The following is a 12,489-nucleotide window of genomic DNA, read 5'->3' as shown; positions in this document are numbered from 1 at the left end:
GAACGCTATTGGTAGTTTGAGCAAAGAGAGAACTGAAAAGGAGAGACTAGAAGGCGTGGTAAAGGGACTGGAAGACAACTTGGCCAATGTCATGTCTGCACAAAAAGATTTAGAGCATCAACTGATTGGGGAGAAAAACAAGAATACTCAAATGTCTGCTCAAATCTCAAGATTGGAAGAGAAATTGAAAGAAGCAGATGAGCAGCTCCTGCAGTCAACTGAATCGTTGAGTGCATTGGAAAAGAAAATACATGACGATGCATACAAAGCCACCCAATTCGAGTCAAGGATCGACCAAGCAATCAGAGATGCTCAGTATTTCAAGGATTGCTGGGAGGGAGCCGCCAAACAACTGGAGAGTGCAGAGGCCAAAGTGAAAACACTGGAATCCCAAATACACCACCAGGCTAACCAACTTGGTGATGTTTCCAGAGAGAGGGACCTGTTAAACAAAGCGTTGGCGGCGCAGACAATAAAGACAGCAGAAAGGGTTGAAATGGCCAAGAAAATGGAGGAAAACTACCTTGTCAAGATAAGGGCCATGGGAGGTGTTGGTCAAGCTGCAGAGAGGTTCAGATTGCTAACCCAGTACAAGAAGAATGAGCATCAGAAATGGGATGTGGACTTGATGCTCAAGAAGGCTGTGGTAGTACTTGAAAACTACCAGCCTAATCAAAGATGGGTTGTGGATGAAGAAGCAATTGGAGAACCTAACATTGAAAAAGACCTGGCGCCTCCAGAGAGTGATATCCCCACTGTTGAACAACTGCCCATTGAGGCCCGTGAATCGCTAATACCTGGTACTGTCACAGAAGATGCTCCAGCTGAAGTACCTCCGACTCCTAGGATTGAAGCTTCAACTTCTGAGCCTAAAAATGCAGATGAGGATATCCCACGTGCGGATCCTCCCATTACCTCGGAGGCCATTGAGATTGAAGCGACAACAGAAACTATTTGAACTTGTTTGGTTTTGAATTTTGGTTATTTGTAATAATTGTTCGAATAATTTAGTATTTCCAATTTCCTTTTAGTTTAAATGCCCTATCATAGCAATCTACAATAAATAACCTTACTCTGGTAGCAATCTACAGTAAATAACCTTACTCTGTCCCCCAATTTAAGTTGGATTGTTAGAACGTAACTCTAAAAGTTCAATTGAAACTACGAAGAATTACGTGTAAAGAAACTAAAACTAACAAGGTGGGACGCGTTGCCTCAATTATTTCCATCTGTAAAGAATATGGCAGGGTGAATCTCAGAACAGAGTAACAAAATCTTGACTGAGAAACCTCCAAGAACTGAATAGGTATGCCAAGTGGCAGGCAAAAATTTACAAAAATCAACACGTGTCCCAGAACACCATTAGGTTCTATATAAGAAGAATAGAACAAATCGACAAGTAAAGGTTGAAGATAAGTTGGTAAGAGAATCTGGTGATATTGGTACCGATGATCAGGCTACACTGTCAGTTCCAACGAAGCCCATGTGGGTTGCCTAGTACTGACGGTGAGTCTGATCAGCCGTGCCTTATATCATTGTTCTGGTCAGGAAACTCAGAAAGTCTTGGCGCTGCTTTGGCGACGGCACGTCATGGCGTCGTCACGCCCTGGCGTCGGTAATTATACGTAGTCAATGTTTCTACATTTTTAATACTGGATGAACCTTTGTCCCCCAGTAATAAATGCGTTTAATGGCATGCGCTGATTGAGATAATTTAGACGGGCATTTAATACCATTTTGACTATAACAAATACAGTTCTAAGAACCCCTTATAGTTTTTTAAGATTAACTGAATTTAGAGATTTTAGAATTTTAAATACGTTTAGACTTCTTTTTCTATCTTAAATGTTCGTGTAGATTTTTTCGGTTGTAAAGTTTATCTTGACTCTTGGATTACCACAAAGAATTAATTGCAGAATTAATTTTGGGTGTTCTCGAGAAGATGAAAAGGTAAGGTTCACAACTATATAAAGGCTAATTCTCTTTCGGCAATGGAATTATCCTACAGACCAGATAACTACACCAAGTCTTTACAAAAAATGGTTGCTTCTCAGAGCTCTGTAAATTCTCCATCTGACTCTGACTACAATAGGGACGTAAGTTCATTCCTCCCCCTGATCACCGAAACCCTGCACAGTACATCGCCGACCTAAAGGAGGCGATGAAAGAGATGGAGAAGGACATGAAAGAGATGAGAAAAGACATGGAGGACCAAGAAGAGCAGGTCACAGATCTTACCAAAGCTCTGCAAACCGTTGGCTGTGCCATGCTCCAACTGGAAGAGCTTGCGGAATCGCAAGCCATGGAGCAGAACATAGCCAAGCTCCAAGACTCGCTCCTTAATCTTTCTGTTTTGATTAAGGAAGCGAGAAATAAAATGAACGAAAGTTTAAACATTTGGTCGTAAAGACCATATGTTTTATATGTATGTTGCCCCCCCTTTTTTTTATAAAATATTTCGCAAATATAGTACGTTGCAAAAACTGAAGTAATAAAACTCGTAAAAACAGTAAAAATTGAGAAAGCATGAAAACTTATCTGGTATGCTGGCGTCCCCATGCTTTGGCGTCCGAACAGACGACTGTCTTTAGTTTTCTCAGGCTTTACAATCCCTGTGCTCAAAAGAATAATCAAAGGTAGTCGATGGGACTCCCATCGACACTCCGAAGCTTAAATTAGTTCACATAAGGACACACATAATGAACTACAGAAGTTTAAATATGTAAAGATACTAAAGGAAATATTTAAACTACAATTACAGCAATATAAAGACAAAAAATCATGTGTGTTTAGAAATGGTACAACTTTAGATGAACGGCGTTCCAAGGATGCAAGATTGCTTCTCCATTTTCCCTGTGCAGTCTATAGGCGCCGTTTCCTAGTACCCTGTCGATCAAATATGGGCCTTCCCAGTTCGGACCCAGCTTCCCAGCTTTTAGCTCTCTGGTATTTTCAAAGACTCTCCTGAGCACATAATTTCCCTCTTGAAATGCTCGAGTTCGAACATTTTTGTTGAAGTACTTTGAGACTTTATCATGGTATGCAGCTGTTCTTGTGAGCGCCTGATCTTTGAGTTCATGAATAGTATCCAGCTGATCATTCAACTCCTGCCAATTCCTTTGTTCATTTGTCCACTGAAACCTAGCAGATGGGAGTCCAGTTTCCACTGGTATGACGGCCTCAGACCCAAATGCAAGAGAGAAAGGAGTTTCCCCCGTAGGCGTTCGTGAAGTTGTCCTGTAAGACCACAACACTCCAGGTAATTCATCAGCCCAAGCACCTTTAGCTTTCTCCAGACGCTTCTCCAGGGTTCTGATCAAAGTTTTATTGGAAGCTTCAGCTTGGCCATTACATTGGGGATGCCTTGGCATCACAAAATCTACCTTGATTCCCCAATTCGCATAGAACTCCTGAAACTTATGACTTGCAAACTGTGGGCCGTTATCTGTCACGATCTCTTTAGGCACCCCAAACCTACATATAATGTTCTTCCAGACGAACTTCTTCACATCCAGGTCTTTGATCAGTGAGTAGGACTCAGCCTCAATCCATTTGGTGAAATAATCAGTCATGGCAAAAAAGTACTGTCGTTGATCGGATGCCTTGGGCAAGGGACCAACTATATCCATTCCCCATTTCATGAAAGGCCAAGGTGCCACGATAGGAGTAAGTTTTTCTGGTGGCATGTGTGGAATCTGAGCAAATCTCTGGCATTTATCGCACCTCCTTACATAGTCAATTGCATCTGATCTCATTGTCGGCCAATAATACCCAGTGGTTAGTGCTCGATGAGTTAAACTCCTTCCTCCAGAATGATTACCACACTCTCCTTCATGCAATTCTGCCAACACATACCGGGCTTGTTCTGAATTTACACATAGCAACAAAGGACCTGAATAAGATCTTTTATATAGCTACCCATCATGTACTGTATAGCGAGCAACTTTGGCGACCAAACGTCTAGACTCTTTCTTTTCTGCTGGCAGAACACCATCAACCAAGTATTGAACAAACGGTGTCATCCATGTCTGGTTTGAACTAACAGGAAGAACCTCACAGTCATTCTGCTTCTCTACTTCTTTATGATTGCTGATTGACGGCCACTTCAGGTGTACCAGAGGAATCGTCTGCTCCTGGTTAGATTGGATTGACGACCCGAGATGGGCCAGTGCATCCGCATATGAATTCTCTGCTCGTGGAATCTGAGTTATGGAGAACTCCACGAACGCCAGTTGCAGTTCCTTTACAAGCTCCAGATAACAAGTCATCTTCGGATCTTTGGCCTGATAAGAACCAATAAACTGGTTTACTATCAACTGCGAATCTGAGTAAACCTTCAAACTTGTGACTCCCAGTTCTTTGGCCGGCATTAGACCAATAATTAAAGCTTCATACTCCGCTTCATTATTGGTTGCATGGAAACCGCATCAGACTGCCCGTTGAATTACACTCCCTTCTGGAGAGATCAGCACAATTCCCAGACCACTGCCTCTGACGTTACTAAAACCATCAACATACAAGGTCCATACCTTTGGGGCTTGATCTACCATGCAAAGCAACTCTTTATCTGCCTCTAACTGTATTGACGGAGCAAAGTCTGCAACGAAATCAGCCAGGACTTGTGACTTGATTGCGGTTCTTGGTTGATATGTAATATCGTATTCACTAAGCTCCACCGCCCACTTGATTATCCTTCCCGACAACTCGGGTCTATGGAGTATACTCCTCAACGGGAAATTTGTCACCACAGCAACCGAATGGCATTGAAAGTACGGCCTCAGTTTTCTGGCTGCAACCACCAAAGCTAAAGCTAGCTTCTCCAGTAAATTATACCGGGTTTCTGCATCCAGTAGACTCTTACTCACATAGTATATTGGCAACTGCTTCTTATCTTCTTCTCTGACCAAAACCGCGCTTACTGCTACCCCAGAGACAGCCAAATACATGTACAGCTGCTCCCCAGTACTGGGCTTGGACAATAGTGGAGGGGAGGTAAGGTAGGCTTTCAACTGGTTTAAAGCATCTTCACACTCAGGTGTCCACTTGTAGCTAACAAACTTTCTTAAGGTGGAGAAAAAATGACAGCACTTGTCGGATGATCTGGAAATAAAATGACTAAGGGCCGCCACTCTCCCGTTGAGCCTCTGAATATCCTTGACACAAGTCGGAGAGGGAATGTTAAGTATGGATCGAATCTGATCGGGATTAGCCTCAATTCCTCGCTTCGTGACCATATACCCAAGAAACTTCCCAGATGCCACTCCAAAGGAACACTTGGCAGGATTCAACTTCATATTATACTTAATCAGCAAATCAAAAGCTTGCTGAAGGTGCTCAAGATATTGATCGGCAACTAAGGATTTTACCAGCATATCGTCAATATACACTTCCATGGTGTCCCCTAAATTCCTCTATCTGTTATGAAAGCTGTTTTCTCCTGATCTCCTGGATGCATTAAAATCTGATTGTACCCCGAAAAAGCATCCATAAAGCTCAACAATTCGTGGCCAGCTGTTGCATCAACCTTCATGTCTATGTGCGGCAGCGGAAAGGGATCTTTCGGGCAAGCTTTATTCAAATCCGTAAAATCAATACAGACTCTCCACTTGCCATTCTTTTTCTTTACAACCACAACGTTGGCTAACCAGTCAGGGTACTGTACCTCCACTACAGATCCATTATCTAGCAGCTTCTGAACTTCTTCATTAATCACTAAATTCCGTTCAGGAGCAAACTTCCTCCGCTTCTGCTTGACAGGAGGATACTCAGGATTAACCTGGAGCTGATGCATCACAACATCAGGGTCTATCCCAGTCATATCTGCATAGCTCCAAGCAAAACAATCATGATGCTGTGACAAGAACTGGATCAGTCTCTGTCGTAGATGAACAGGCAGCTGCGCTCCAATCAAGGCTTTATGATCTGGAAAGTCAGGATGGATCTGCACTTCGTCAAGCCTCTCCATTCCTGGCTCATCTGGCTCCAGACCGGGTGCCTGGTTCTGTAGCTGCTATGAAGATTCTCCCTTGCTCCTCATGGTGGTTTTATAACAACTCCTAGAAGAGTGTTGATCTCCCAAAATCTCCTTAACGCCATTATTGGTAGGATAGCGCAGGATTTGATGATATGTGGAAGGTACGGCCCGTATCGCGTGCAACCAAGGTCGTCCTAAAATAGCATTATAAGCAGAAGGTGAATCTACGATGGAAAATCGAGTCTGCTTGTTCAACCCTGGAGCATAGATGGATAACACAACTTCTCCCGCCGAATGGCTCACCTCACCATTGAACCCGATAAGAGTCGTTGACTTCCGTAATATCAAGGTCTCATCTAGACCCATTCCTTTGTAGGCAGCCAAGAACAACACGTTGGCGGAACTCCCGTTGTCAATTAAAATTCGCTTCAGGTTAATGTTTGCAACCTGAAGTGTGAGCACCAGAGCATCCTGGTGCGAGTGTAACAGTTGGGTAGCTTCATCGTCCGTGAAGACCATCACCTGGTTAGTGAAAGTTCCCAGGGATCGTGCCATTCTAGCAGCGGGGTTTGCTGCTTCCTTCTCGTGCTTCTTGGCAGAGGTGTGGGACAATCCACTGATCTCTGATCCCCCAGAAATCACACAGTAAGTTTGAGTAACTGGTGGCGGCGGTGGCAATGCTTCTGGGTCATCGACTTTCCTCTTTTCCCAGATTGCTCTACCGCGCTCAGAGAGCAACTCTCTGAGGTGACCTCTTTTCAACAGGTAATCCACTTCGTATCTAAGGCCTCTGCAATCAGGAGTAGTGTGGCCAATGTCCTGATGAAAGTCACACCACTTCTTGGGGTCTTTCCATCCTTCAGCCTCTTTCTTAGGCGGCCACTTCACCTCGCTGCCCATCTTCTTCAAGACTTGTACAGCCTCGACTTGGTGTATCTTAAGAGGGTACTCTGGACAGTTTTTTGCATAATCTGATGCTCCAGACTTGCGGGAGCGCCAGTTACTAGGCTCGCCAAAGGTGGATTGATCTTTCCTAGGACGTTGGTCCTCTCGTTTCTCTTCCTTAGGAGGATTAACTGGCTTTCTCCTCGCATCCTCCTCCCAGCGAACAAATACGGTAGCTTTCATTAGAGCTTCTTCGTAACTCCTAACATCACATTTTGTGAGTTCTTCATAAAACTCCCTATCTGGGAGTAAACAACTCCGGAGCGCTTGAATAGTTGTTCCTGGGTCACAATAGGGTATAGATACTTTCTCCGTATTGAATCTTGACAGGAAGTCACGGAGGGATTCTCCCACTCGTTAGGGCAGTCGGTATAAATCATCAGAGCACTTATGAATCTTCCGACTACTCGAGAATTGCACCATGAACGTCTCGATTAGCTTCTCGAAAGAAGCAATACTGCCGTTAGGTAAGTTGATGTACCAACGCAGAGCCGGACCGGTAAGAGTCGATCCGAAACCTTTGCACATGCACGTCTCGTGCATGCCGTACGATATGGCGATAGCACCCATCTTTAACTTGTAGTGAGCCACGTGATCCTCAGGGTCATCAGTCCCGTTATATAACTTCATGCTCGGGACGTTGAACCTGTGCGGCAGATCCGTTTGGTATATATTGTCCACAAATGGTGACCCCGTATAGCAATTGGCATTAATTTTGGCCAAAGCAGGAGGTGCTTTAGTCAATTTATCTATATCTCCCCGCAGTTCGATGATCTACTTGGCCATCGCCGCTTGGGCGACTGAAGCGATAGTGGGTCCCGCGAAAGGTGCAGCAGGAAAATGTGGTGGCTGTGGGAGCCTACTTCTTGGAGAACCGATCAAATCTACAGGGGCATCCCTGTTAACATTTTGCTGAATTTCTTCTGTCGCAGGACCCTTACCCCGTGAAGTGGAAGTATCATATCCCCCGGGGGTATTCCCGGGAACAAATTGGGCACTCAAAGGATAAGGCAAAGGGTCTTTAGGAGGTGGTGTTTGTTCAAGAAGAGGAAAATGTGGAATTCGGACTGAAGTGGGATCATGGCCTTGGGAAGTGCTTTGGCTTCTCAGCTGCGAAACCTCTTCGCGGAGTGATGCGTTATCGACTGACATTGATTCTAACCGCGCATCCGTTTGCTGTTTGTTCTTTGACATGTCTTCTCTCATGGCTTGCATGAGTTCCAATAGCTGGTTGTTAGTGACCTCACTGGTATCAGCCATAATGAGAAGTTGTCGTGAAATCTTTTCGGTCAAATACTTGCAAAAGGCCCTCTATCTGGCGCACCAAATTGTAGGAGCAGATTTCTACAATCGTTGAAAGGTCAACTTTTCTTCCTGTGGGGTCCGTTTGCAGCTTTGGATCCTGCAAGTTTCACAACAAGGCAAACCGTGAAAGCTCCTTAACCGGCTTGGGGGGTGCCGGTCGTGGAGGCTCCGACGATCAAGTTAGTACTTGTCGGAGATGGAAGACCAGCTATCTCTTAAGTGTTTTTGTCTGAATGGGTATTATGTAGAGTTGGTAGAAAGTGTTTTTGTATTGTCTAGTTTGTTTTTGTCCCAAAATGATCGATCCCCAGCATATGAAAAGAGGGGGGTATTTATAGAGAACAAGGATCGACCTCGGGAATTGTGTGTACACTCCAGTTATACCATTGGACCCATTTGTATGAAAGAAGTGTATAAAAAGTCTACTATCCTGGTTGTGTCAGGGTAAGCGATAAAGCAACAATGTGTCATAATTAAGACAGGTGTCGATGAAAGTATGGAAGAATTGTAGGCGGTATTTAATGAATAGATACGTATATGAAAGAAAGTCATACCTAAGGATGTGAGCCAGTCACACATACAAATATCGGCTGTAGATTAGACTGATAAGGACTGCTTTATGAGTGAGGTAGTCCGAGTAATGGCGCTCATATGTGGCGTCGCCATTACTCTGTTCTGGCGACTGTACCCAGTCGCCAATACCTGCGGATGTCTTGACACCTAGTTCCATCATGCTAAGGAAGGATCATAATAAAGTGACCAGTCTGTAAAGCTATAAAGATCCTGTAGATAAGTGTCAGAAAATATGACAGTTTTGGTGTCAGAATATTGTTTATATCACTTAGCAATGATGTAAAGATTGTATATGGACCCAAAGATAGGCTTTTAAGTTTGGGCCTAACTGTGATAGTTAATCTGTGGACCTAGACAGTCCAGCTTGTCTTGTCGTTATGTGACCATGTGGGGCCATACCATTTTTGGCACCTACAGGAGTATTTGCTATTTATCTTAACTTTCTAAAGCAACACTAGGAGGCAATATATATATATAATTGAAGGCTAGGATATATGGAATTTTGGGATACCAAACTTTGGAGGATCGGAGGTGATGAAACAATGTAAAGTAGCATTATATATAGGCTGCAGAAATAGTAGAATATTTCTGGTACAAGGTTGCTTTCACATTGATCATTAAGATAATCTTGACTGAATTCGACCAACACATGTACTGATAGAGATAATCCGTAATTATCTCTTGCATATCCCAATTCAATCATTTTGTTATTTAGTTACCTAATTAGTTGATATTCTATCTCCTTAACTTAAGAGCTAAATCAGCCCCTGATAGGTGTGATAATACCTATTGTTTTTGGTAGGAATCTCCCCCTCTTAAGCTTCATTTAAATAAATAATGAGTGTATTTATGTTTTGATTTGTATTTTTTGATAGGTTGATTGCGGTTTGGATGAAAAGCGATGAAAAAAGGGCTGAACTGAAGAAAATGTCCACCGACCTTCGTGTGTTCAAATACTTATAACTTTTTGTCACGTTATCGGAATCAAGCGAAATAAAAGGCATTGGAAACTAGACATCTCAAGCTTTCCGTAGACGCTAAAATCGTGCAAATCGGACGTCGTATGGAGATTTTGGAATCATTCCACGCCTAGGCGCAATATTTGTGCACGCCCAGTCCAGCGAGTTGGGGCGTGAATTTGAAGTTGTGCACGCCTAGGATTGCGCCTAGGCGTGCGCCTAGGAGTGGTGCGCCTAGGCGTGAATACAACGCGCCTAGGCGCACAAGACAGTTTTTTGGGATGTTTTAATTCGCGAACTTGCCGAGCCGCACGACACTTTTTAACCTAGAACTGATTTTCTGGGGAGCGAAACCAGAGGGGGAAGGCGATTCTTGGAGCTAGGAGGAGAGATTCTTCAGCTCAACTTGGATCTACTCAACTAATTGGGTTTATTCATGATTTTCTCATCTCTCCTTTTGTGTTTTTCTCTCATTATGTGTAACTAAATCTCTTGTGCCAAGGCTAGGATGAAGCCTTGGGTTTGATGACTTTGTTTATGACTTGATTTACATATATATGAGTTGATTTGGGTATAAATCTTGTGTTTCTATGTTTGATTGCAATTTCTTCATGCTTGTGGTGTTTGGCCAACACTTTAGGTTTTTGGATGAAATTGTTTGGAGAATTTGCTTAGACAATAATATGTCAAGTAGATTATGCTTCTTGAAACACTTGATTATGAATGTGTCTCCCTTTAATTAGGTGACAATTTGTATGAATTCTAATCTCCATAGAACTCCATGAATTCCTATGCATGTTTAGACCAATAAGATGGCTAGAATGTATTTAGGAATATCCGACCTAGACCAATAAGATGGCTAGTAATCGATTTTAGGGAGACTTGGCTTAAGTGCGCTAAAACCGACTTAGGTACGGATTCGTTATGCCCGAATTAGCAAATATGTGTGTGAATTTGTGTCATTGCAAGTCATTTCCCAAGGGGGATTCCAAAGCCTTGGTGTTCATCTCATATTTGTTAAATCATCTCATTTGCATTAGTTGCATCCTAATTCTAAGAAAATACCAAAAACACTTTGCTCTTTGCTTGTTTTAGTTGAATTACCAAACCAAACAATCTTGAGTTGAATTTTACTTTTGATTGCATTGTCCATATATACATACAAATATACATTTGGATTAAACATAACACCGTCCCTGTGGATTCGACCCTTGCTTATCATTGTGCTGTAGTCGCCGACTAGTACACTTGCTAGTAAGGTTAATTTAGACCCAACAAGTTTATGGCGCCGTTGCCGGGGACGGTTGCTTATATTTGATCCATTCTTGTTTATATACATAGATACTTACATACTTAGTTTAGCTCTTTCTTACTTGATAATTAGTGATCCTTATACTTTTCTTTCTTGTTTGTAGTTCATGCAAGGAAGGCGTTCTCAAGATACAGAAATTCTTCCTGTTGATCTAGACTTGGAACGTGCACGAAGGAACAAGAGAGACAAGGATTTTCTTGAGGAGAAATCTTCCACTCGTTCTATCTCTCCTCCTATATCCAGCTCTAGTTCATCTAGTGACAACATTTTGGGAGAACATTCTGAACAGGAGAGCATGGCTGAAAATCGTGAGGAAGTTGGCAACAATGCCAACAATGCAAATGCTCCTGTTACCATCATGGACTACTCTATGCCACAATTCTCTACTAGACAATCTTGCATCGTATTACCAATCATTCCGCCAAATCTATCTTATGAGCTTAAATGTCATGTGATTAACATGCTCCCATCATTCTCAGGAGCGGAAAATCAAGATGCTAGTGATCACATTGATAATTTTCTGGAGATTTGTGGCACTCAAAAAATTCAAGGCATATCTGAAGAGTTCATACGGTTGAAGCTATTTCCTTTTTCTCTTAAGGAAAGTGCTAAGATCTGGTTCAAGACTCTGCCACCAAATTCTATCACTTCTTGGGATCAACTTTCTGCTAAGTTTATTCAGAAGTTCTATACTCAGTCAAGGACACAGAGGCTCAGGGATCAGATTTTCCATTTCAGGCAGAACAAGGGAGAACCACTTTTTAAGGCTTGGGAGCGATATAAAACTTTATTGATTGGTTGCCCACATCATCAATTCTTGCCATGGCAGATTATATCATACTTTTACCAACATCTGGCTGATGAATGCCGCCATAGGTTAGATGCAGCTGCTGGAGGAAATATTATGGCTAAGGAACCGACTGAAGCCAATGAAATTATTGAGACTGTGGTAGCAAATTCCTCACAATGGGATAATCGTGATCTTGATGCTCCTAGACACATGGTTTATGAGGCTAGTGCTTCAAATTCAGAGATGGCATCTGTGGCTAGGAAATTGGATGCGGTAGTAACTTTGCTGAGCAGAAATTTGGAGCCTTGTGGCATTTGTGGAGGCACCGATCATCCTACTCATGTATGTTCTAGAAGTGGGACATTTCCTGAAGCTGAAGTTAATGCAGTTCAACCTTTTCATAGGCAGCAGAATGATCCATTTTCTCACACATATAACCCAGGATGGAAGAATCACCCAAATTTCTCCTATGCTTCATCCCAGAATTTCAATCAAGGGCCCAGACCTTGGCAAGCTCCACGACAAGGACCACATTCTCAAGATGCAAAGAAGTCTGCTATGGAGGACCTTATCACCCAACTTGCTCAATCACAAGTCACAATGCAGCATTCCCAAGCAGAGATGAGCAATT

At 42.8% G+C, this 12,489-nt stretch overlaps 1 protein-coding gene and 1 non-coding gene across 2 annotated transcripts; both read right to left on the bottom strand.

The window, feature by feature from the left end:
* Window positions 1–6,010: 6,010 nt before the first annotated feature.
* LOC119996767 lies at window positions 6,011–7,549 on the bottom strand. The gene is made up of 2 exons (XM_038843538.1): window positions 7,327–7,549; window positions 6,011–7,200 (listed from the first exon to the last, which is right to left on the bottom strand). Exons 1-2 carry the CDS (start codon window positions 7,547–7,549, stop codon window positions 6,011–6,013), a joined length of 1,413 nt encoding a protein of 470 aa, XP_038699466.1.
* Window positions 7,550–11,777: 4,228 nt separating this feature from the next.
* LOC120004332 lies at window positions 11,778–11,884 on the bottom strand. The gene has a single exon (XR_005469501.1). It is a non-coding gene; the product is annotated as a small nucleolar RNA R71 (small nucleolar RNA).
* Between the last annotated feature and the right edge of the window lie 605 nt (window positions 11,885–12,489).

This window comes from Tripterygium wilfordii, chromosome 1 (genome assembly GCF_013401445.1).
Source record: "Tripterygium wilfordii isolate XIE 37 chromosome 1, ASM1340144v1, whole genome shotgun sequence".
Lineage (NCBI taxonomy): Eukaryota > Viridiplantae > Streptophyta > Magnoliopsida > Celastrales > Celastraceae > Tripterygium > Tripterygium wilfordii.
This window is presented reverse-complemented; position numbering and strand designations above follow the sequence as displayed.

Coding starts and splice junctions, on each gene's coding strand:
- LOC119996767 (XM_038843538.1), bottom strand. CDS start 7,549: ATGAAGTTATATAACGGGACTGATGACCCTGAGGATCACGTGGCTCAC. Junction 7,201..7,326: donor GTTCATGGTGCAATTCTCGA/GTAGTCGGAAGA, acceptor ATTGTGACCCAG/GAACAACTATTCAAGCGCTC.